This window comes from Trachymyrmex septentrionalis, unplaced genomic scaffold (genome assembly GCF_001594115.1).
Source record: "Trachymyrmex septentrionalis isolate Tsep2-gDNA-1 unplaced genomic scaffold, Tsep1.0 scaffold60, whole genome shotgun sequence".
NCBI lineage: Eukaryota > Metazoa > Arthropoda > Insecta > Hymenoptera > Formicidae > Trachymyrmex > Trachymyrmex septentrionalis.
Window position 1 is genome coordinate 4990860 of NW_017305779.1, and position 23619 is coordinate 5014478.

Below are 23619 nucleotides of genomic sequence, written 5' to 3' on the forward strand. Positions count from 1 at the left end.
ACATCTCACGTTAACAAGAAAATTATGTACAATTATATCACGGTTTATTATATCGAACTCGCTGCCGATCCTGATGGCCATAATACTCGTTACAAATTAATTTACATAGAAACAAATGGAACACAATTATCAGGAAACATATGCTAACCCAGAATAATGTGGGCAAGCCTCCGAGTTGATGTCCATGCTTGTGTAAAGCCATTACCTGGTGATCATGTGCGGGTGCTGAAAACAAAAATTTAAATAGTGATTAAAAGTGAAAATATACGTACTGATTAATAATAAATTTCAATGCTTAAGACATTAATTTTTTTTACTTTAATTTTATTATTAAAAAATGAAATTTTTTCATAAGAATAAAAATTATTCACACAACCTTTGTAAAATTTTTTATTAAAATAAAGATTCTCTGAATTTATCTGGATGTGAAATTAAATTCTTAACCTACCATCATCTACTTCATGTACGTGCAGAGCATTACGAAGATCTTGCATATGTTGATGATCAGATGTTATGTAAAGTATTGCGGTTAATGGCTTTGTCAACTTTACGGGAAAATTTGTATAAGTCTGATCGAGAGGAACTGGTGCATCCAAACAACCGGCATCACATCCGAAATAAACGCTATCACTTTTATCCAAAGCTACTCCTAATATTGCGCGATTATCTTCACCAACCGTTACGGATATATTTACATGTGTTAAATTTCCGTAACTTATACGCCTAAAAGTAATATAGTTTAAATAGTAAATATTATTAATAATATTTGGTATTAAAGATATGTCTATATATAAAAGAAATATTTTTGTAGAAATATTTTTTTCATAATCTGTTTTCAATTATATTGTAATTTTTCTTTTTTACGTTTATCTTAATTGATAAATAACAAACATACCTAAACAAATAATCGCGATGAAGATATTGAGGATCGATATTAAATTCGAGATGTTGGTTACTGAATCTCAGGCTACCGAGACTCAGCACGATTGCCTGCTGTACAGCTGCAGGACCTCCGATCACTAGATGATAGCAACCTTGTTTCTCCAATGTTATCAACCATGCCTCGACTATCTCGTTCACGGCGTCGATGGTCGAGGTATCTTTCCATAAACGAGGAGCGTCCCTAAGCAAAAAGAATTATAATACGCATAAATTATTTTTAAACGGCAAACACAATTCTTCATCATACTTACAAGGTATGATGACCCCGATAACAACCTTCATTCATAGCAATGTTTTTCTCGACATCTTGAACACTCCGCGAAACTTGAGATAATACGTAATACATGGTAGAATTAATCTTGTGACCATTGATGGCACCGTCAGCCTTAGAATCACTTATCCTTAAACTTGTGTACCAATAACTCTGCCAGAGATTTACATGCTCCTCTCTCAGACGTTGCTGACGCATAATCGCCTTTCTTATAAACTGTACAACAAAGAATAATAATGCATATGTTTTTTACAAAGAACGATAAATTCAAGAAGTCTTCGTTTGCTTACTTCAATTGCTTTCTTTTTAGTCGCATCACGTTCTACATGATAATGCTCGAACAAGATTGGCTCGCTGTATTGAATACTTGACAGAAACTCCAATTTAATAGAACTGCGTGCTTTCACCTGCACTGTTTTAGGTGGAACCTTGTAAATTATTGATACAACTATTATCTTGTTGGAGTTGGGTGCAGATACGAATCCAGACAAGAAAGAGTATTCATGATTAAATCCATCGACCTGAATTCTATCATTACAAAATATATGACGATAAATTTTTAAAATGCTGATAAATTTTTATTTAATTATTTATAATAATACTTTGCTTACCTAATGGGTTCTATGTGAGAATTACTCCAATGGATAGATTCCTGCGGCTTCAGTGATATTTCTTGAGAAAGTGAAAATGGATTAGAGAGTTTTACAGTCTGCACCAAAATCCCATCAAGACTTCTATGTGCATAATATTGAAATTCCATGTGATAACCCTCTCTAAGGCACTGATACTTGTAAACAATCCCGTTTGTAAAATGAACAACGGTTGCTTCTCGGTAAAAACTATCTTTTGGTATAGAATGCGTGATCAGTGGTTGCCACTGTACAGGCAGTAAAAGTGCTCTTCTATGTTTAATATATAGCCAGGCTTCTGGAGAAATGGGAACTCCGAAAATACCATTGCCAATATATGGCAGATAAGAATGTTCATTCTCCTTAGATGGATTGTGCAAAATATTTGCATTATATTCAACAGCATCAAAGTAGAAACTAGCCAATCTCTCATTCATGCAACGATCTTCAAATACTGTAGAAAAGTATATGTATTATCATTTCTAATTATAATAACAATTACTATAGAAAGACTTACAGGTGATTCTGTTTTATAATATAATAGAATTTAAAATATAATATATTTTAAATACCTTGCATAGAAACAAATTTGGATTCGATAAATTTAAAATACACATAAAAATTTTAATTTATTTTAATCTACTTTTGATTGCTGAGTAGAGAGAGTAAAGATAACTGAGTAATAGAGTCCTTTATATGAATATTTTAAGAGGTCTTTAAAGAAACTTAAGACTGTTATAATTCTTCGATGTTCATCAGACCGAAACTGACGAATTACTCACCTTCTATAGGCTCCCTGGTGGAGGAGAAGAGCCATTGCGCGAAGGGCGGGCCAAAGTACAGCAGCAGACCGCCACATACCAGGATAATCAGGAGGATCTTACGGTACGAGTAATTGCCATCCAGGACACGACGCACGCGCTTGCCGAACTCACGACCATCCAGCACACCGGCAGCCCTCATCATCGCGAGAGTGTTCGCGCGCCGGTGAAACGCGTATGCCCGAATACTATCGCGCCCGTCGTCCAACCAACGATCAAGGACATAACCTTACCGCCAAGAGAAAGTACTCGCATGAATCATCGGCGAGGGGTCCGTTTTTCATCCTATTGTTTTCGAATCTCACGCGGCTCGGCATGCACTCAGAACGTCATTATGCATTGTCAGAGAAGTTCTACGTCTTATATGTCGCATACATATAAATTATAAACAAACGCCGGTACAATCAAGTGCAGTCAGGTAATCACCCACATCAGCTGCAATCAGCTGTGAATGGACAACGTCGCGAACCTACAGATCGCGCTTACTTCGCGCCCCATACCCGGCACTAACTGGCGCTAACTTTGCATTGCACTTTTTCAATGTGTTCCACTTTGCGTGTGCTTGAGAGAGAAAGTATCAATAAATAAAAAGACAATTCACTTCTTGCCGAAATTAATAATTATACCTAGCTGAGGATTTGTTTATGAAACAGCCTTAAATGAAAATACATTTATTTACTTAATTTACTTGTGTGTTACTTTATTTAATTTATCATTGCTTCATTCGTATAACTTTGGGTACGTATTTTGTTCCGCATGTATAGATATATGTATTTACGATTCGTTAACTATCGAGAAGATGATAAACTATTCACAATCACAATGCGTTCTACAGAAAAGATGGCTATAATTATTTAACGATACAATATTGTGAATAAACATATTCTAAATCATGCAAAATTTTAAGATTGATATTAATTGTGTTTTCCATTTACATCAAAATTCAAAAAATTCTCATTTGCGAAATATAAATAACTCGCTTGAAATTCCTTTTCATTCTGACAAAATGCGAATTCAACTGAGTTTTTTATACTTACAATATCTGCATAAATTCGAGACCATGTTTTTTACTAAGTTTCGTTAACTTATATTAAAAAAGAGTGAGGTTTATAAATTTGTACGTATGATAACTTAAAAAACTCTGCTTTCCTTTTAGGAGACACAGTCGACACAAACGTCATTCTATCCTTCTCGACATTCAATGAATTAATAAAGATAAAAAAACATTTATGTCGATTGTGTCTCCTAAAAGAAAAGCAGCCTTTGTCTCCAAAATTTAAGCGTCAAAAGTGACATCATTATCCGAGTGAAATACTCGCATAACTTTAGGTTCAGTATTACTTGTGTGGAAAGCAATTTTTGAACACACAACAGTCTGCGGAATTAGGCGGAAATATATTTTGAAAGATCGAACTTATAATTAGTGGAGCGGGGCGACGAAGCGCGACTTGTCGGCCCTGTTCACTGACTGTGGCCGCGGCGCGGCCTGAAAAATCGAACACATCCAGTGCGACTCGGTGCGAGTGAGTGCGAGTGTGTTCAGTAAGCATGCAATTGCACACAATTGACAATTAATGGCTATAACCTCGTCATCGAGGACATCATAAGTCGTTAGTTGTTACGACGGCGCGGCATTACAACGGCGATGGCGACGACGATGATGACAACATCATTCAACGTCGGGCATTGACAACAGCCAGCCATCGACGACAGTTCCAAAAGGCCAACTACCGATCACGTTCAAAACGTTGATTGTCGACGTCGACACCCGCCGACACTCAACGCCCCTGAACCCCCCGATGTTTTGCGTACTCTCACCGACTCCCAGGGGATACATAACTATACTGAATGTATAATTAAGCGAGTTAGAAAGCGAGCTTAGCGAGCATGTCTCGTTGCAGCGAGAAGTTCCTTCTGCACTCCGGAGCGCACACCGTGGATTGAGGAGTACGCGCGCACACACAGCCTAGTAATTGTTCATTATCTGAATATCGTGCAATATTTTTTAATCGAGGCTGGAGAGTGTCATCACGTCGAATAGTGAATTAAATAACTTTGGAAGATATATGATTAGATAAAAGGCGAAGAATTTTTATTATGATCTTGCTAATTGTACTGATATGAATCAAAGAACTTGACGTACGTGTCAAAGGCAAGGAGACTGTGTATTAAAAAATTAAGTTTATTATTTGAGTCGTTATATGTATTCCAAGGATTGTAATTCATGTTGTGAGAAAATGTAGCTTTTAATAGTCACTTTTCAATCTCGATTATATATAACAAAGTTTTAAATATCTATCATTAATATTTTATTGTAACAATTTATGATTGATGATAATATCTCATAATTTATTAATGTTTCATGGTAATATTACTTTATAAATATTAATATTTATTAGTTAATATTCTTTTATCAGTATATATTGTTCTATCAGTTAATATTTTCTTATCAATATGTTAATTTCAATGTTGTACTATTTTAAACTCGGCTTATCAATTTTTTAGTTCATTCAGTTTTACTGATGTCAAGTGGTAAATATCTGACGATGTATATGAATTGTCAATGCATGAAAAATTGGCAAAATGCAAGTAATGGTGATAACTGAAGATTCATCCTGAAATATTATACTTATTTGAGAAAGGACCAATATAGAATACAGACAATATGTTTGGTTGTCCTAGAGAGGCTGTACGCGTTAAAGTCAAGGTATGTATAGTCAATTAGAAATTTTCCAATTAACATACATTCTTATTCTAGTAATAAAAGATCTTTATCTACAGACTTTATATTACACTGAACTTAAAACTGGAACAACAAATTACAATAATAACTATACTGACAAAAGAGCTTGTCATAACTGTTCAAAATCGATTTAATTCTGCTTGAACAGTCATGACAAGCCCCTTGTAAGTATTCCAGATTTCGCCTGACAATAAAACAGATTTTTAAAATCGTTTTGATATGAAAACTTTAATATCAAAAAGAATATAATGATTTTTAAATGAGAAATATGTTAAACTAACCAATCAAATTGTTCGAAATATATGCGCTTCCCTGTATTCTGTAACTTGTTATGCAATCGTTATGTGCTCGTTACGCGGATATTTTTTATAGTAAAAAAGCTGCGCAACTGTTGCTATGAACACATAACAACTGCATAACGAGTTACAGAATACAGGGAAGGTTTGGTTCATTATGCAGCAATGAATATCATTTATTTACTCTTCATGTAATAACTTTGACATGTATTATATTTCATTGTTCGTACGCAATGGTTTTTATTCTGCTATAATTACTATTGAAATGTTCAACATATTAATTACGTAGTAATTATTACTAGTAATTAATATAATAAAAGAAATAATTACAAGTGATGTATACAGAATTATATAAAATTAATATAAAAAATAGGATTGATTGATAGCATTTTTACTATGCAATGTACTACGTGTGAACTGCGTATATTATGTGTGATTGTCGAACAATTAAATTGGTTAATTTTAAGTATTTTTTGTTTAAAAATCATTATAGCTTCGATATTTTAATATGGGAATACTGGGATTTATTTCAAAATAATCTCAAGAGTTTACCTTGTTAACACACAATTTTGTTGTTATCACACAAAATCTAGAATATCTTATATATCATGTATTTAATATAATTATATTATGTAAAATTACAGATTATTATAATATTATCATTGATATAATGAATTAATTATGATACAGTTAAAATTATATGTATGACTATATATAATTTTCTGTTTTTATGAATGTCTACTTTAAACATGGAATTAATAACAAATAATCACAGAATTCTTTAATCCGCTTTTTCAGAAATGTGAAACTAGACATCAACCGGAATACCGTAAGTTTAGCGTGGATCCTCAAATAACATCAATAGAAGTACTGCAAAGTATTCTCATAAAGGCTTTTGACATAAAAGGGTAAGTATATTAATAAAATCTACTAATATGATTTGTGTATGAATGTCGCATTATATTTGAATGCAATCGTTTGAACATCGAAAATAATAAAATTTTTCAAAAAATGCAAAACGATGACATTAAAATATGTTTACGTTTTTCTTTATTCATGTAAAAAAGTGTCATAATAAATTGCTACATCTTTTTACTCATTTCTAATTCCATCAAATTTTGAGAATTTCGATAATGAAAGCTAAATCCTTATCGGCACTTTTCGACGTGAAGTGATGATCACGCTGCACTTAAGCAGTTTAGAGTGCATTCCGTTTTGCACTTCTAGCGCTTGTAAGCATCATTTGTCCTTGTTTAATATTTGATACACAACAAGAATAAACTGATACCTACAGTGTATGAAAAGGAAACACATTCATATATTAGGATATTAGGATATTTGATAATTCCGCAGACAAGTTTTTTCTCAAATACTATCAACTTTACAGAAAAACTGCAAGAAACAAAAATTGTTAATTTTCTTCTAATAGAACTCTAAAAAATTTTTCAAAATTTTTTATTAATTTTTTAGTATTGCATTTTTTTATTGGTAACTATTTTTATCAACATGAGAAAATACGGTATTAAAAAATTCTGAAAAAATTCTGAAAAAATTCTCAGAACTTTATGAGAAAAAAATAAACAATTTTTGTCTCTCGCTATTTTTTTGTAAAATTGATAGTATTTGAATAAAAAAATTATTGAAGACTAATATTCAGCGATTTTTTAATAATATCTTGTTAACTATTGCAAAATGGTAGAGGACTTTTCGACTCAGTTTAGTCCGCTCTACTTGCCCACGAGCGTTGTCAGCAGAATTATCAAACCTCCTTATACGTTATATTTATTTTATTATATATACGTTATATTTAAATAAATTAAGATCTTTTAGATCGAAAAAGATACAATTCTCATTAATATATAAATTAATTTTTATTGAAATACATATTCTATAATTTTAACATATAATTCTTTTTTTCTTTTTTTTATCCATAATATAATTAGATTAATATATGTACATGTGCTATTTTTTATCAGTCAAATCATCACGTAATGACGATAAAACATTACAAAAGAATTACTCGAAACAAATATTTTTATCGAAGCATACCATAAAATATTAAACCGAATATCGTAAAAATTGCTTACGTGCCGTAGGGAATTCACCGTTTCGTATCGAGCGATCGATGACTATGGGTCAGAAACGTATCTCTTCCTACTCTCAGACTGGGACTTGGATGCCGCGTTTATCAGGTGACTTAATTAATTAATTTTTATCAAAATTGAATAATTAAATTTAATATAGATAATAATTTAATAAATAATAAAACACATAATCTATTCTACATTATAAGCATTTTAATATAACATGTTATATTTTTCAGTGCATCGGAGCCATATCTCTATCTGCAGGTGAATCTAAAACCTTTCGGTGAAACTGGAGACTGCGAGTGCTACTGGGAGCAAAATGCGCAGGAAGTTTTGACACGTCAGCAGGAGACCGGGTTTCCTTACAGGACACCTAAGTTGCCCGGTCTCATAATGAATAAAGTAAGTGCCGTGTCGCGTCAGTGACGATCAGCAGTAAGGCAACATTGAAGGTTTCACAAACGCCTAATACTTTTGGAGAAATGTCAAAAAGGCAAAACACAAAAATTTATTAATTCCTCTTAAGTTCATATTTTTTATTTGAGAATACTGTTATAATTATTTTAATTTTTAAATTAGTTTTTATTTTTTTCATATTTCTTAAATTATTAATCCTCCTTAATTTTTTATATATTACTTTTATTGTATTTTATTATTTTATCATTTTTTTGTTATTTCTTTATATTTTCATTATTATTACAGTTATCAGGTGTATCCAATTTCGCGTTTAATCTTTCGTCACAGATGGAAAGGACACTGAATATGGTGCAACGTGCATTGGGCAACTTGGGTGACGAGTCATCTCATCAGCAAAATGTTCAACCTCCAAGACCACCTTTGACAGATGCTGAGTTTCGTCGATTTCTGGATCCGATCGGTCAAGTAGTGCACTCCAAGGAATTAAGGGCAGTTATTTACTTCGGTGGAATTGAACCTAGTTTACGCAAGGTAGTCTGGAAACATATCTTAAACGTGTACCCAGAGGGGATGTCGGGTCGCGAAAGGATGGATTACATGAAGAAAAAGGCGCAGGAATATCAAAATCTGCGCGAGCGATGGCGAGTGCTGGTGCAAAAAGGACAGAACGTCGGTGATCTTGGCTACGTCACTGGTATGGTAAGGAAGGATGTCCTCAGAACGGACAGGCATCATAAGTTTTATGGTGGTTCAGACGATAATCAGAACACAGCGAGTCTCTTTAATATTCTGACGACGTATGCCTTAAATCACCCAAGTGTAAGTTACTGCCAGGGTATGAGTGACTTGGCTTCACCTCTTCTCGTTACGATGCGGGATGAGGCGCAGGCTTACATCTGTCTCTGTGCCCTCATGAGAAGATTAAAGGATAACTTTATGCTCGATGGTATCGCCATGACTACCAAATTCGCTCATCTCGCAGAAGGTAGATTATCATTTAAAATTCTTACAATTTATTTATTCTCTAAGTTTTAATCTTGTTTAATGCTCTATAATCTACATTTTCATTTTAATATATTCCCATCTTTATAATATTTCTTGATTGCCATTATATCGATATTAAGATATATTTCCTTACAGGTCTTCAACATTATGATCCTGATTTTTATGCATATTTGAAGTCGCATCAAGCGGACGATTTACTCTTTTGTTATCGTTGGCTATTGTTAGAAATGAAACGTGAGTTTGCGTTGGACGACGCACTTAGAATGCTCGAGGTTCTATGGGCAGCTTTACCAGCGTCACCGCCAACTGGCGAACTGAGTCTTGCCGAGGTGCCTTTTCCGCCAGCATCACCACCGCCGAGTCCGAATGTAAAGCACATCCGCGAGAACGCGTATACTAAGGTCTGCGCTATTAGACGACAAAGTTCCTCAGCCAGTATTGCCGCTAGCGTGAGGCGAAAGGCCTTCAGTACCGAAGAACCCAGTTTGAAATCATCTACTGAGGTTAACGGAGAAACGAAAAGGTTTCTTGTTTACATTATTGTGTTTGTACTTGAAATCAGTTTTCGAAACTTTGCTTTTTGGATAAAATATGAAATTTAGATAAAATAGAAAAGGTACACAAAAAAATATAAACGAAAAATATTTATAGACAAACAATAATACTTAATAATGTTTTTTGCATTGTTAATTAAAGTTTATTTAATAAACGGCAATTTTGATTCTTCTAATTAAATGCCTATTTACAGATCCAACTCACCGTATGAAGCATTCTCCGATTCAGAAAATGATTTAATCAGCACGAAAAATAGAAGGAATAATGAATCGACAGAAAAGTGCCTAAGTACTGATTCTCTTCCAGTTAAATCGAAACGCGCAAATCTTTTGGAATTGAAAGAAAGACTGAATACTCCTAACAAAGAACAGATTAAAAACAGTGAACAGAATGAAAGTTCTGGTGAAAAGAAATGTGCGCGAGTGGTAAAGAATTTAAATGAGTTCTTAAACTTTACCAGTCTCAATCGTAGTAAAGTCACGCCCAGCGACGCCGAACCTGAACTCAGGTAACTATTTTCGTAGAAAATATTTACTTGTAGCTCAAAATATTCTTACACGTATGTCATAAAATTAAAGTGATTCAAAATTATTATATTTCATCGTCGTAGACGTGTCTCGAGCGAAAGCGGCGTTATCAGAGTATTGAGGGATGAACCGAGCTCGCCAGACGATCCTACAGATTTTTTCCCGATGACTACGTCGATGACTAGAGAATTAAGACTAGAATTGGAATCGTTAGATCGACAAGTATTTGGGCCTTCACCGCCTAGTGAGCTACAATGCGACTGTGTGCTTTCAAAAAGAGAAAGTGATTTACCAGAGAGTGAGACAGAGACAGAATTAGCAAGATGCAGTCCAGCGGCAGATGTGTTTGTATGGGAAAATCCTTTACACATGTTACAACAAAAGCATCACCCCACGACTCCGGACGAGCAGGCGGAATTGGAATACGACGGTGAAATTTTGGAGGATCAGAATGGCGTGAAATCCGTTACACCGATTAGGCTGCTCAAACGTACCACTAGGTAGGTATACATTTTCATTTACAAAGATTTATAGATTGGAAATATTTATAGATTTGGAAATCTTAACGAAAGCAAAATTTATAAGAATTTACAAACTTTCTGCTAAAAGTTTAGTTGCTCGGAGAAAAATATCTAAATTAAAAATCTCAAAGAGATTTTATTTTCTAATAAATTTTACCTATTTCCTTTACTTTTTTTAATGAGATGCTTTCAAAGTATCGATGGAAAATATCTTTATTTATTTTATATTTATATGTATCTCCTTTATATTTCACTGAAGTAATAAATACATGATAAAATCCTATTATTGTAACTATACAGAATAATTCATATCTTTCCATAAATATGCAAGGTCAAAGACTCTATCGGCATCTTTAAAATTTCAAAGAAATCAATACCCAATTATAGGAAAATATGTTTCTCTACATTATTTTTATTGAAACGCTTCGTTTATCATTCAGATCTGAGTCGGCGTCAGATAGCGAAGGAACCGAGAGTTGGCATCAAAACCCATCTATACCAGAAAGTCCAACAAAACAGCAGCAGCCACAACAACAGCAACAACAACAACAGCAACAACAACAACAACAACAATCTGTACAAGAGCAATGCGAAGAAGTGACAGAGCTGACTAATCTTATACCTGCGGGAACAAGCGAGGACCAACTGGGCGAAAACTCGTTGCCGCCACCACACGAATTCGGTGGCGGCAATCCCTTTCTAATGTTTCTGTGCATCACTCTTCTGCTGCAACATCGGGATTTTGTTATGCGCAATCAAATGGATTATAACGAGATGGCAATGCATTTCGACAAGATGGTTCGCCGTCACAATGTGATCCGTGTACTTAATCAGGCGCGGCAACTATTTGCCGGTTATCTCAGGAGACATTCCGTCGCTTCGTCCTCTTCAGCCGGTTCGACTTCCGCCAGCAAGGCAGACTGCGTGAACGTGTAACTCAACTTCAAAAAACGTCAAGTTATAATTTGAGATTTCAGAATTATTTCATTTAAAATGAAACAAGATTCAAATCACGGCACATATCACGGATATTATGTTGTCGAAAATGTTAAAATTCGGGAAGACTTAAGAGGAGTAATTCTGTTATGATGCTCTTCCGCTCACAACATCCGCGCGCAACATTTATGACATTCGTTATACATCATTCACAGTTGTATCGCACGAGAAATGTTTCTGATTAACCATTCTTTCCTTCGTATTTCTTTTTCTTTTGATATATAATAAAATAGACTTTTTTCAAATAATTGAATAAAGATTATCCATTGTAGACATTAAAATTATCCAAACGCGACAACGAATAAGTGACCAATGCAAAAGCAATAAAAGCAATTTACAATCATATACATAGAAATTTTAGAGCTTTTTCCACAAGAGAAATTTTTCAAGATAAATCGAATAAAGAAGAAAAGACGATTGATCAGAGACAAAACTACTTAGGCCCGTACTTATTAGCAGTTAAGGTTCGTTGGGAGAGTTAGAGATACAACGATCTGAAGCGCTTTAGTTAATTCGCGAACGGCATGCGTAGCCTCGTTCGTTCACGCATGTTATCATTCCATCGCGATAATGCACTCCATCATCCGCACGCATTAACGAACCCTCTTTCGCTGTACCTCAAGATAGAATTAAGCCCTTAGCTTAATGCATTCGGGCGACGACGGCGTTACGCGTTCTCGAATGCGTTAAATTTGTAAAATACATCTATATCTATCCTAGCAGCTGAGTTTTACTTTGTTCTCAAATAGTACGTTTGAGAAACGACAATAAAGTGCATTTAATTTTATCGCTGATTATAAATCTTTTGTATCATTGAATCTACACCCGCTATTCAAATTAGAAAAATATTCTAACATAGTTGTAGTGTTTTCTGATAACAAGAGCGTGTAAACAAGTTTTGTTCGTTGAATAATTAAATGCGCTTAAATCTGTAGTAATATCTACATCGTTTAAACAACGTTAAATTGCTGAAGGTATATCTCGTAAAAATAATTTTTTTTATTAATTAATGGTATAATATATAGGATATGTTATAATTATTAAGCAAGTTTAAAATTTATTATTTTATAGTTACCTCTCTTCTACATTTATTTTCTTTTTAAAATATGAATTCTTTTATTTATGAAATGTACATTTTATCTTGTTTGTAGTTAAAAATATATGTAATATCTACATATATTATGTACAACACCAATGAAATATCATCTGTAATGATAGAAAATTAAAAGGCCATTAGTGCATTAATAATACTTTTCCACTTGTAAAAGATGAACTCAATAATTGCAGTAGTATCTAAATATACAAGTAATATCCTACTATACTATTCAAATAAGGATAAATTTTACAAAAATTTTTCGTTAATGAGAAAGATTGCAATTTTCTCAATTTTAACTTTGTCAAAAATTAAAAAGGTCTTAAAATTAGGATAATTACTTAATTATCCAAATATGATAAAAATTTGTATTATAATTATCATAAATTTCATTCAATTTAAAAATATATTGTTTCTATTTTTGTTTTGTTTTATAGTACATACAAGCGTTACTGCGTCCTGTACAAGATCGAGCCAATAGGACAAAGATTGACGAAGATTTAATACAAAAAGTGCATATACATACATGTATTAAGATGCGTTCCATTTCATGCATAATTCGCATGATGTGCCATTTTATTTTATTTTTTTTAATTTAGTGAATACAAAGATAAAATAATTCATCATGCAATGAAACAGAACGCTCTCCACAGAGCATGCACACGTGACTTTACTGCATGCGCAATTCATACATATGTGATATGATTCAGATTATCATAACCTCAATATTCGTGGCAAATTTCATCATCCGGTGATTTTTTACAAAGAAACAAAATTCTACGGTTATTCTCTCAGTTCGTCAGGCAGAGCGATGCTTTTTTTTCTGTAGATTCATTTCAGACAAAAACGTGTTATAATTTTATCGAGTTTTAAATCGTATAAACTGAATAATTACCCATGTTTATTGATTCCATTATTATGATTCATTATAATGTATTAATAATTGAGAAATATTGAGAAACTTCCAATTTCGAAAAATCGCGCCTGCAGCTTACAAGCGCATTGCGCATTCTCAGTAGTCTCAGTTCCGATCACGCTTGCGCTCACAATTTGTCGTAATGTTCGTTTCACGTGTTTTCCCGCATCTAATCATCGATCGCGTAATCGTCGATTTCTCGAACATTCTCGCATGCGCCGTTCGGCTGCTCCGATTTAGCGTTCATCGTGAAACAATCGCATCATTATTGCGTCATGTGAGTAAATTGCGCTGAAATTATTTTCTTTTTCTCATAACAACGCGATTCCTTTGAACCTTCAAAATTTCATCGTGAAACATTTCCAAAAATTCAACGGGAATTCAACGTTATGATGACAATATGAGTACGTTACATGTGTAACGTAGCTGCAAGTAACGTGCTTGTTTTGTCTGTGCAGAACTGTTAGGAAACCGCAGGAAACGCGAAGAAGCGAGAATTAAAGGGACGGGATGTTGGTAGCGAAGCTCTGTCGAGCTGGAGTTTCGCCAGGTTTGGCGTCACTCGTTCGAACTCCTGTCGTCCCGATTACGCCGCAATTTTCCAAGGGTCAGATCGCGAGATTATTCGTCAACGATGGACGTAGCGCTTACACGAGAACCACGAAGAGGAGAGCCACTGTGGCGGAGCAAGCGACGGCTCCGGCTGGCAAAACGGGTATATTTTTATCAGATTTTTATGAGATGATAATTGATTGCCATGTATATGATCTATGTAGTATCGGCGAGACTTGAAAGAAATCCTTGAGAACGTATTAACTACATTTATATATAGTTCTGTTTTGTGAGACTGATATCTATTGTTGTTTTGCAGCATTTAACGTTGGAAAAGCAGCAGTTGCTGGAGGAGCACTGGTGGGATTAGGTGGTCTTTGTTTTTATGGATTAGGTCTTTCTTCACAAACGGGTGCCATAGATCATGCACAGTAAGCAGCTTGTTTTTTTCTAATGGATAATTTCTACAATAAGTTATTACCTAAATTTTAAGTCTTAAATTATGTAAGACATTAATCGGTCACAGTCGAATGTGTGATAAGAATAAACAATTATGGTTAATTTTTTAAGATTTAAAGTTTAGTTAGATACTGAGGTATTGTAGAAAATAGTGAATACATAATAGTGAATTTGGTCATTTGCACTAATCATTACATTGAATTAATACACATTAAGCTCATTCTACAATAATCTCTTTATATTCGATTGATTGATCAATTCTTATAACTATAATCATTTACAACTAAATTATGTAATTGTAGAATAGACTTTAAGGGTCGCTTTATATGAAGTATCTAGATACAGCGGCATAATTTAATCAACTTTGATAATGAAATTCACAGAGTGAATATTAATGTATGTCTGTACTCTTTTACCATGAGAAGTGAATCATCGACTGTACTTCTTTTCAGTTAATTCAGTTTGAAAGATTTCGTAAATTCAAAGAAAGAATTTTAAAAAGTGAATTTGTTTTGAGTTTATAATGATCATCTGTGGTATTTCACCACGTATGTGCGATCTAAGCGACATTTATGCTGCACCATTTAGAATAGTTTAGATGATCACAGCTGTAGTCGATAACTCACTTCCCATAGTAAAAGATATAGACATGCATTAACATTTTAACTGTATATGTATTCTATTAAATAACATGACAATATAATATTTGGGTATTTAATTGTAAATATTTAGATGCTTTTACATTTAACTTATTTCACGTATAATATAATGTTTTTAGTGCATTAATCTAGTTTAATACAAGTGACTGAATTCGCTATAAAAGTTCTTAACAATTTTGATACAATTTCCAAATGTATATGCATAGAATTTTATTGCGGGATCCTTTCTATTCTATTGAATTCTAATTGAATTCAACTTGGCAAGATAAAATAAAACCTAGAATTATTTTTTCTATACAGCTTATGGCCGCAACACGTTAAAGACAGAGTGAAGTCCACTTACATGTACTTTGGTGCGTCCATTGCAGCCAGCGCAGCATCTGCGGCTATGTGCCTGCGTTCTCCCACTGTAATGAACATGATGATGCGTCATGGATTGGTCGCTACAGGTGTATCATTGGCTGCAATGATTGGCAGCAGCATGATTGTACAAAGACTTCCATATAAGAAAGGATTCAATAGCAAACATATAACTTGGCTAATACATACTGGAATCATGGGCGCCGTTTTAGCACCGTTGAGTCTTTTGGGTGGACAATTGGTTATCCGAGCTGCTTGGTACACCGCCGGGATAGTCGGTGGTTTATCAACGGTTGCCATTTGCGCGCCCAGCGAAAAGTTTCTGACAATGGGCGGTCCGCTTGCTGTTGGTTTAGGCGTAGTATTTGCCAGCTCGCTTGGTTCTATGTTCCTTCCACCTACGACCGTTCTTGGATCCGGACTGTATTCTATAGCTCTTTATGGCGGTCTCCTGCTATTTTCCGGATTATTGCTCTACGACACGCAAAAAATCATCAAACAAGCGGAAACTTATCCGATGTACAACATTCATGATAAGCCATATGATCCAATAAATAAGTAAGTAATCAGAAAAAGTAGTAATTTTGAATAGGAAAGATTGTTGTTAAATAAAATGTTAATTTTTCTCATCTTATAGAAAAATTTACTAATGTGTTGCAAAGAAATTATAATGTTTGTGAATAATGAATATTTTACAATATCTCTTTTTTTAAATATTAAACTCGCAAGGGGAACACCAGATAATAGTGTCGGGGATTTTGATGCGCTTTTTACAGGCTGTTCTTAAGCGAAAAAAAAACGATACATGTTCGGCCGTTTTAGCCATTGGCCCATAGTTTCGAAGAAATCGATTTTTTAAATAATTATTATAATTTGAAAAACGTATTGTACAAGAAAATATTAGTATCTTTATAAATCAGTATCTAATAATAATTGTTATAATAATAGAAAACTAATTTGTGCAAAGAACTGTCAACGCGAGAGGATGTCATTAAAAACCATTCGTTAATTCATTATCAATTGTCATCTTCAATTTTCGCACCGATGATAAAATATACTTAGTTTTCATCAAAATTGATTTCTGAAAGAAGTTATTTCCATAATGTTAATCAAATCTGCTTTCCTTCAGATATTAAAAAAAGTTATTTTGTCTGCAACAAAAATTTATTTGAAAGGTGTTCACAATGCAATAAATATTTACGTTTTTCTTGTTTTTATGATTTATATCATCCCGTACAATGTATGTCTACAAAACACAATTAGTTTTCTATTATTATTAATAAATCGATTAATATTAATGAAAAGAAAATTATAAACATATAATTTATTTGTTTCTAATCACAATTTCCAATTTCTAATTTTATCAGAAACTGTAACAGTTTTCATTACAATCGTATTTATGCATTCATGTGAATAACAACGACGATAATGATGATAATAATAAATATTTCATAGTGCTTAATTATTTATAATATTAATTTGTAATTTCATGAAATTTTGTTACAATCGAAAAGTATAATTAAAATGAATAACATTAAATTAAAATGAAATTTATAAAGATACTGATATTTTCCTATACAGTACGTTTTTCAAATTATTACAATAATTATTTAAAAAATCGATTTCTTCGAAATTATGGGCCAATAACTGGTCGGATACGTATCGTTTTTTTTTTTTTTCTCAAGAACAGCATGTAGAAAGCACATCAAAATTCCTGACACCGTCACCTGGTATTCTTCTTGTCAGTTTTTTTTATACTAATTATATAATTATATATATAGAGTGATAGTTAAGTACTCTAACAAATTTTAAGGAATGATTTTTCACATTAGAAAGAGATCAAAACGAAAACTTCATATGACCATATGTCCGAAACGGTTTAATTTTAAGATACTATGAAAGTTGCAGAAAAAATTTCGTGCGTTTTTTTTTATTTATTTTGAAAACTACTTGGGTTATTTTGATGAAACTTCGTGCATATTTGAAGGATATAAAAGTTTTATCAAAATAACCCAAATAAATTTTGAAATTGTTACAAAACGACATTTTTTCTTTAATTTGATTTGTGTCTTTGAACCTTTCCCTTTTTGGACATATATGAAGTTTTCTTGATTTAATGTGAAATCACTTCTTAAAACTTAGAGCATCTATTTAAGTGATGTGAAATATGAATATACATAATCACAAAATAATTTTTTTTATATTACCTAAGAATTGCCTAAATATAAAATTAATATTTGTATTTTTGCAGTGCAATCTCAATTTATCTGGATACATTGAATATCTTCGTGCGAGTTCTGACTATGACTAGTGGTAATAGACATAAATAAAAGAGTAGAGTACAATAACTAATGAAATAATATTAGAATCATAGTAACTCATAAATTATATGTCATATACATAATTTCCTTATAATATTCCTTGTAATAAGAATAAATTGTACAATCCTTAATTAAAATAAATAAATTTAAATAATTTATTACCATATTTCTATTTTTTTGTATATTTTTATACATGTATATTTTTTTTAATGAAAAGTTACAGTGTTATCTATATATTGTAATGTTGTAAGACTGTTGTGTAACCTTGCTAAAAACTGTCACGTACTATTTAAAATAGTGAAACCTCTTATTACTCTTGAATTTTCTCTTGCTACTGAAGAATATATATAAACATTTTTAATTAACTACTAATTATTCATTAAATAACTTGGACAAGTATTTCCAGTTGGAGCTAAACGCAATTGAGTTGTGTAAGATAACTCGACATACAATTTATATTAAATCCTGAATTTGTGTCATCTAAATACGAAACTGAATTGCATTGTTGGCATTCTTGTTATTAATTCATATCATACATGACGAAAGGTGAAATTATGGTAAGTGTAGCAAGGTGTCGGCCATCGACTCCCATTGTTCCAAATCAAGATCGACTGCTGGATCGATAATTGGCCAGTCTCTCTCATGAAATCACATCGCGAAGCGGAGAAGAGGACAAATCGAGTCAGCAACCCCCGCGGTGAGGAGGGGTTTGCGCCTGCGTCTATCTTTCGTCATCGTGAAGGGTGATACTGGTGCGCGACGAATAAGGGAGAGGAACGGAGACGGAGACGTCAGTTAAAATGAGAGAGTAGTAACTATCGAATGGAAAGGGAGAGAGAAAGACAAAGAGAAAAAGAGAGGGACATTGAACGCCGTGGCCTCGCAGTCTCTTCGCGTCGCGCACCAAGACTCGTCGTTGCGCTTCCTTTTGTATTTTTGCGAGCTAAGTCGTAGCGTAGTAATTTCGATTCGTATCCTCGCGTGATACATTCCCAAGTGCTGTAAACCTAAAAGTGCATTTGCCGGCGACGGCGACAGCGAATGCGAGGCTCCGTTTGAGCAACGCTTGAGGATCCGATCAGCGAAGAGACTCTCCTGTGTCTTGCGAGAGGAAAGCTGTCGGTGACCTGCCGATTCAAAGGTGTAAGTGAATAAAGTGATATGCCTACGGGGATGCGCGATTCTATATGATTTGCACCAACAATGTTCTGCGCCGCTATTTTTTCGAAAACTCGAGGGATGAAAATCACAAATCCACGAAAAGTCTCTCCTGTTTGCGGAACGTTTATTAATCCAAATAATTTTCATAAGATATATCTTTTTATATGAGTAAGGCACTACTCTACAGTGTGTTTTTTTATAAGAAGAACACTTTTCTAAAAATAAATCATTCTTTTTTAAGTTGCAATATTATCGAAAGATATATAGATATTCAGAAAGAATATAGATTTTTCAGATTTCTCTCTTTTCGGCTTCTTTGAGGGGTAATCTTATGATTCACCTCATGAAATTATAACAAAACGAATCGATACAAGGATGATCTATAATTTGTCACTCGAGCAATGTAATCATATAATACATAAATTATTATGTAAAATTATAACAAACCGGATTGTGTTGGTTTGAATAAATTAATGGAAACTGTTGGATAATTAAAACAATATATTAATTGCTCAGTAATATCACTAGTTATTCCAAAAGCATGAAAGAATAACTTTCAGGTTATCAATTTAATGACATCTAGCAGCGAATCATCATAAGATAATAATCTTCAATTCTTTTCTTTTTTATCATTAAGATTTCATTGCATCGCTCTGATCTCTCTCTTGTCTTTACTTGGTCTATAGACTTTTCTTGTAATTCTTTTTTCGGTCGATTCGAAATTTTTTTCTTTGGTTTTAATACTTATTAATGCTGTGTATAATAACGGTCGATCGAAAGTAATATACATATATTTTTATCGCTCGCATGCACATGTATTCCTCGTGCGACCACCTCGTCGTGAGGCCTCGAAGCGGAACGCGCCAAGTGCGGCAAGGTGCATCTTGATGCATCCCGAACGAGGACTTGTGCGTGCAAAATTCGTGGTACATGCTTTTTCATCCAGATAGAAAGAACGGCACCGTGCTACGCGACGCGACGCGACGTGACGCGACGCGACGCGTCGCGACGCGGCGTGACGAATCGATCGATCAACGTGTGACTGCCGTCGTCAAGTAAAAGGCACCGCCAGCAAAATTATCAGTTCGCAGGCTGATAAAAGCTCTAAACCGACATTCTGTATCAATTAAAATTGAAAATTGAAGAACTTTCTCATAGAAATTAGTAATTTCTTTTTTTATAAATAACTGTAAATCATTCGTAAATTCTACGATATAAATCAGATTTCGGGAAATTTTAAGTACGAATTAATTTCGCATGAAAAATAAACAAAAGTGTCGTAAACGTAATATAATCTATAGAAATTTCTGGGACTTCTGTATTTGAAACGAGCTGAATATTCTATAGAATGTTCTAAATCTGTCAAGAATTTAAATATTTTGTTGCATTTAGAAAAAAATATCTTAATGCAAAAAAAAAATATTAGAATTCACTGAATAAATAATTTGATAGTTGGGTACAATTTTTTGTATTAAGATATTTTTTCTTACAATGTGCAGATGTTTCGAAAAATTTGAAGTAGACTTTTAAAAAAGAGAATTTTCAAAGATTACATTAATATGTATTCATAAGGGTGCAATTATTTACGTTCGCGTTAAATTTGTGTGAAAATTTTTAGAACGAGATTCTCTTGGCACGCTGCCTGTAATATATTTCTTGATTCCGCGGAAAGAGGGGGACGCATTGCGAAAGAATATTCGAGGGATCGAAAAGCAAGATGAGGGTGGTTAAGGAGTTGCCTTGGGATACGGGGCTAAGGACTGTCATGCACGTACGAGACGAAGATGACGCTACATAGTGCCGTTTTAATTTTAGGGGACAGCAAATGGTCCACAATTTCTAGTTTGCACACATTATCTTCTTCTTCGTAAAAAATAAAATGAAATGTTTCCATAGTACATAAATGATTTCATAAAAATCTAATATAATATTATATATATATATATATAATATAAATCACTTTTTAAAAAGTTTCATAAAATCACAGCAAGAAAAAATTTGATTCAATATCATAAGTTAATTATTTTGAAAAATAAATGTAATTCTATATATTTGAAATTTTGCTCATATAAAATCTCTTAATAGCATTATACAAAGAGTTAATTTCTATAGAGATCCACTTTGATTTTTCAAATTTATTATACATGCACTTTATTGTAAATTGTAAGGCATATCTAAATTAAATAACACGAAAATTACGTGATATTCAAATACATAACAAAAACAGAAACAAATCAGTGTGTATGGTAGATGCAAAATGTGAATATTTTTAGATATAAAATTTTTAATATTTATTATATTTCTATGTCGCATTACTGTTATAAAAATACACAACAGTATAAGTTATTAAAATAGCATGAATAATGAATTCAAAAAGCACATATTTCTTTCCTGACGATAATAAAAGGTGGAGCATAAGTCGAATGCAAAGGAAAAATTACAGAAGCGTAAATGAATTAAGCTTCCATAGGAGGCGAAAATTGAGGAAATATAAAAGGAGCGTTTACGCTTCTGCTATTCTTATATTCGATTTAAATACGTTCTGATTTTTATTTCCGTCAAATCAGAGTCATAAAGATTATCTTGTAACAGAAAGCTTACGTTCTAAATGTACTCTAAATATAAACATGCAAATAACAATTAATTTAATCGACGATTAAGTTCAACTGGCAGAACCGCGTTTGCAGTAAAATTTCTAAATATAAATCGTTAACCCTAATCTAATCCCTTTTTTCTTTATATCCGTTGAACACATCCAAAAATTCTATGTGTTAATTAACAAGACATAGCACAGATACGTTACTTACTTGATCAGTTTGACACCCAGTTTCGACTACCCACTAAACAAGCTAGTACATTAAAAAAAAAAAGAGTTTTTACCATTTATCCAGATAAGATCAGATTATCTTTTTCTTAACAACTAATTAAGAAATGTATAACGCGACTTTAGCGTTAAAGGCGTGAGTTATAACGTCAAAATGACAATAAATAGCATCATCTTGTTTGCTAAGTAGTTAATCAAAGTTTACTCCGAGTCACCTTCATAAAATCAAATATGATGGTGATGCTGAGAAGAGGTAGGACGCGAAGTTTCAGGGCGCTCGAACGTGCGAAACCATCCCTGAGGAGGAAGAGGGGGTTGGCGAACAAAACGGTGGATGGTCGAGGACGGGGGGTGGGAGGGGAGGGTAAAACGAGGGTGTCGGTCGCGAGTCGATAAACCGCGGGGCTGAACGCAAGCAACCTTGCGCACGACTTCAACATGGCGGACGGTGAGTCCCATTCCCTATTTCCTTTGGTAGCTTTGTTGAATGCTGGACGGGAAGCCGGAGAGAGTTTGAGTGTCGCACAATCGATTCGCAGTTCTCGTGGCTACTTGGTCGATTGACAACCTCTCGGGAGTTCTCGCAAAGGATCTTACGTTTGTTTCCAAGCTTTCTCTCTCTCTCTCTCTCTCTCTCTCTTTCTTTCTCCCTCTCTCTCTGTTGCTCGAGAGGAGGGTGGCAAGTGAAGTGCGCGCGCGAAGATTCATCCCCTTTTTTCTCTCACTGTCTCTGTCTGTTTCGGAGAATGGAGGAATTAAACCGATCGTACGCGTTCTTTTTCAGACGAGGATCAATCGATATGCGGCTCAGGGAGTCGGTCTCGGTGTCGTTGCATCCCGGTGGACTGAACAACAAGTAAGTTATCCCGACAACGAGATGATCAAATCTATTACGGCGCTCGTAATAGAGGGTTAATTGACGGCCGGCCGGGCCGGCGATCACGTGCGCAGATAATAATCATCCCCTAATCGAGGTGTTGAAACGGACACGGAAATGCCACAATTCGTGGAAAGCTGCTACTTTGTTCTTCATATTATATAATGTGTTTCTCAAGTGCTGGTTTTAATGCTGGCCGTTAGAGCCATTTTTATCAGTTTTTATTACCAATGTTATTTTATTAATGAGCTTACATTCTTTATAATGTTATAATAATTTTGAATGTTGTACGCTCTTCTATCTTAAATATTTTAGTCATTGAAAAATTATTTGTGTTTATTATTTTTTTAATATAATATGTAAATCGGATTGAAGATATAATCTTTTTCCACCCTGAAAATTAAAAAAATTATTCGACTCTTTTTCTAACTCTTGATAGCCAAAAAGTGCAAGAAATATGACAGTTGCTTTTATAGAAATTTAATACTAGTACTGTCCAATTAATCATTTATCTTGTGTATTGAAAATACTGTTAACATTCCAACTTAAATTATTTATTATAATAATAAAATAATATTTTTATAGAA

At 33.6% G+C, this 23619-nt stretch overlaps 3 protein-coding genes across 5 annotated transcripts in view; 2 read left to right on the top strand and 1 right to left on the bottom strand.

Annotated features, from left to right (window-relative positions):
• Positions 1 to 12: 12 nt before the first annotated feature.
• LOC108752463 (uncharacterized protein KIAA2013 homolog) lies at positions 13 to 3140 on the bottom strand. The gene is made up of 7 exons (XM_018493292.1): positions 2625 to 3140; positions 1825 to 2296; positions 1504 to 1741; positions 1194 to 1429; positions 896 to 1123; positions 449 to 723; positions 13 to 225 (listed from the first exon to the last, which is right to left on the bottom strand). Exons 1-7 carry the CDS (start codon positions 2806 to 2808, stop codon positions 38 to 40), a joined length of 1821 nt encoding a protein of 606 aa, XP_018348794.1. The 5' UTR covers positions 2809 to 3140; the 3' UTR covers positions 13 to 37.
• Positions 3141 to 4131: 991 nt separating this feature from the next.
• Positions 4132 to 12633, top strand: LOC108752666 (TBC1 domain family member 25). 2 transcript variants are annotated; one of them, XM_018493673.1, is made up of 10 exons: positions 4132 to 4632; positions 5169 to 5370; positions 6501 to 6610; positions 7799 to 7894; positions 8026 to 8191; positions 8492 to 9191; positions 9347 to 9734; positions 9960 to 10274; positions 10377 to 10793; positions 11255 to 12633. In XM_018493673.1, exons 2-10 carry the CDS (start codon positions 5329 to 5331, stop codon positions 11748 to 11750), a joined length of 2730 nt encoding a protein of 909 aa, XP_018349175.1. In that variant the 5' UTR covers positions 4132 to 4632; positions 5169 to 5328; the 3' UTR covers positions 11751 to 12633. The 2 variants fall into 2 exon arrangements, with proteins under 2 accessions (XP_018349175.1, XP_018349176.1); XM_018493674.1 differs by having other exon boundaries at positions 8534 to 9191; positions 11255 to 11750.
• A 1336-nt stretch (positions 12634 to 13969) lies between these two features.
• The window catches only part of LOC108752591 (schwannomin-interacting protein 1 homolog), a 29496-nt gene continuing 19846 nt past the window's right edge, over positions 13970 to 23619 (top strand). The window contains exons 1-5 of one of the 2 annotated variants that reach the window (XM_018493517.1): positions 13970 to 14096; positions 14278 to 14534; positions 14691 to 14802; positions 15790 to 16407; positions 22940 to 23011. In XM_018493517.1, the coding sequence (XP_018349019.1) occupies positions 14330 to 14534; positions 14691 to 14802; positions 15790 to 16407; positions 22940 to 23011 (1007 nt within the window). In that variant the 5' untranslated portion in view covers positions 13970 to 14096; positions 14278 to 14329. Of the gene's footprint in view, positions 14097 to 14277; positions 14535 to 14690; positions 14803 to 15789; positions 16408 to 22556; positions 22604 to 22939; positions 23012 to 23619 lie in introns of those variants that run through there. The other variant, XM_018493516.1, reaches the window with a different exon arrangement.

Bases quoted from the DNA above. Each gene is read 5' to 3' on its own strand.
- LOC108752463 (XM_018493292.1), bottom strand. From the start codon at position 2,808: ATGATGAGGGCTGCCGGTGTGCTGGATGGTCGTGAGTTCGGCAAGCGC. The intron at 1,742-1,824 runs GTAAGCAAAGTA...TTGTAATGATAG, and splicing joins TCTCACATAGAACCCATTAG to AATTCAGGTCGATGGATTTA. The intron at 1,124-1,193 runs GTAAGTATGATG...CTTTTTGCTTAG, and splicing joins TATCGGGGTCATCATACCTT to GGACGCTCCTCGTTTATGGA.
- LOC108752666 (XM_018493673.1), top strand. From the start codon at position 5,329: ATGTTTGGTTGTCCTAGAGAGGCTGTACGCGTTAAAGTCAAG. The intron at 7,895-8,025 runs GTGACTTAATTA...TATATTTTTCAG, and splicing joins TTGGATGCCGCGTTTATCAG to TGCATCGGAGCCATATCTCT. The intron at 10,794-11,254 runs GTAGGTATACAT...TTTATCATTCAG, and splicing joins CTGCTCAAACGTACCACTAG to ATCTGAGTCGGCGTCAGATA.